The 727-nt window shown below is 35.2% G+C and overlaps 1 protein-coding gene across 2 annotated transcripts in view; it reads left to right on the top strand.

Moving 5' to 3' along the window:
* Positions 1-727, top strand: part of LOC107482390 (probable acyl-activating enzyme 16, chloroplastic) — a 12,470-nt gene that overhangs the window by 6,250 nt on the left and 5,493 nt on the right. For both annotated transcript variants that reach the window (XM_016102847.3, XM_016102848.3), the window contains one exon: positions 143-248. In XM_016102847.3, the coding sequence (XP_015958333.1) occupies positions 143-248 (106 nt within the window). The remainder of the gene's footprint in view (positions 1-142; positions 249-727) is intronic.

Raw genomic sequence — 727 nt, forward strand, 5'->3', positions numbered from 1 at the left:
GGGGGGGGGGTTTTCTTTTTTTAATGTATATTGTACTTTTGAAGATCCTACCAGATTGTAAAATTTCTTAATCACATGTTGTGTTTTTCATTTAGAAGGTTTATATTTCTCACAAACATGACTTGGATTGTACCTTCTGCAGTGGCATCCAGAAGCAGATATCTACAAGCTCCCTAATCAGAAAGCTTGTTGCACTCACATTCATTAGGATCAGCTTAGCATACATGGAGTGTAAGCGGATTTATGAGGTCTGATCATTGGCTCTCACTGTGTGGTCTCTGTAATGTTAACATGAATTCACTTGCATTTAATGATGTTATCACATAATGTGTTTTATACACAAACAGTTGGTGTTGCTCTTAACTCATTAAATATGTTCATAAAAATGTTGGTTGACGGCGTTATTCTAAGAATATTCCCACAATGACCAGTCCTATTATGGTTTCTATGCATTATACAAGTCTTTTTCCAGCTTCCTTCCTTTTCTGGAGCGAAAAAATGAAAAGATTATGGGCTGACCCTAATGTTTCTTTCCTGAACATCATTCATGAGATAGTTCATGCTCATTTGTCACTTGAGAAAAACCATGTTTTCTGTCTTTTGCTTTGGATTGAAAAATAAAATAATGCATGGATGAAGCTGTGTGTGTGCTTTGTGAAGGATTGAATAAGTCAATAACTGGTATGGTAGATAAATGTCCAATAATTTTTTCTATTTTCTTTCCCCC

This window comes from Arachis duranensis, chromosome 4, assembly GCF_000817695.3.
Source record: "Arachis duranensis cultivar V14167 chromosome 4, aradu.V14167.gnm2.J7QH, whole genome shotgun sequence".
In the NCBI taxonomy this organism is placed as follows: Eukaryota; Viridiplantae; Streptophyta; class Magnoliopsida; order Fabales; family Fabaceae; genus Arachis; species Arachis duranensis.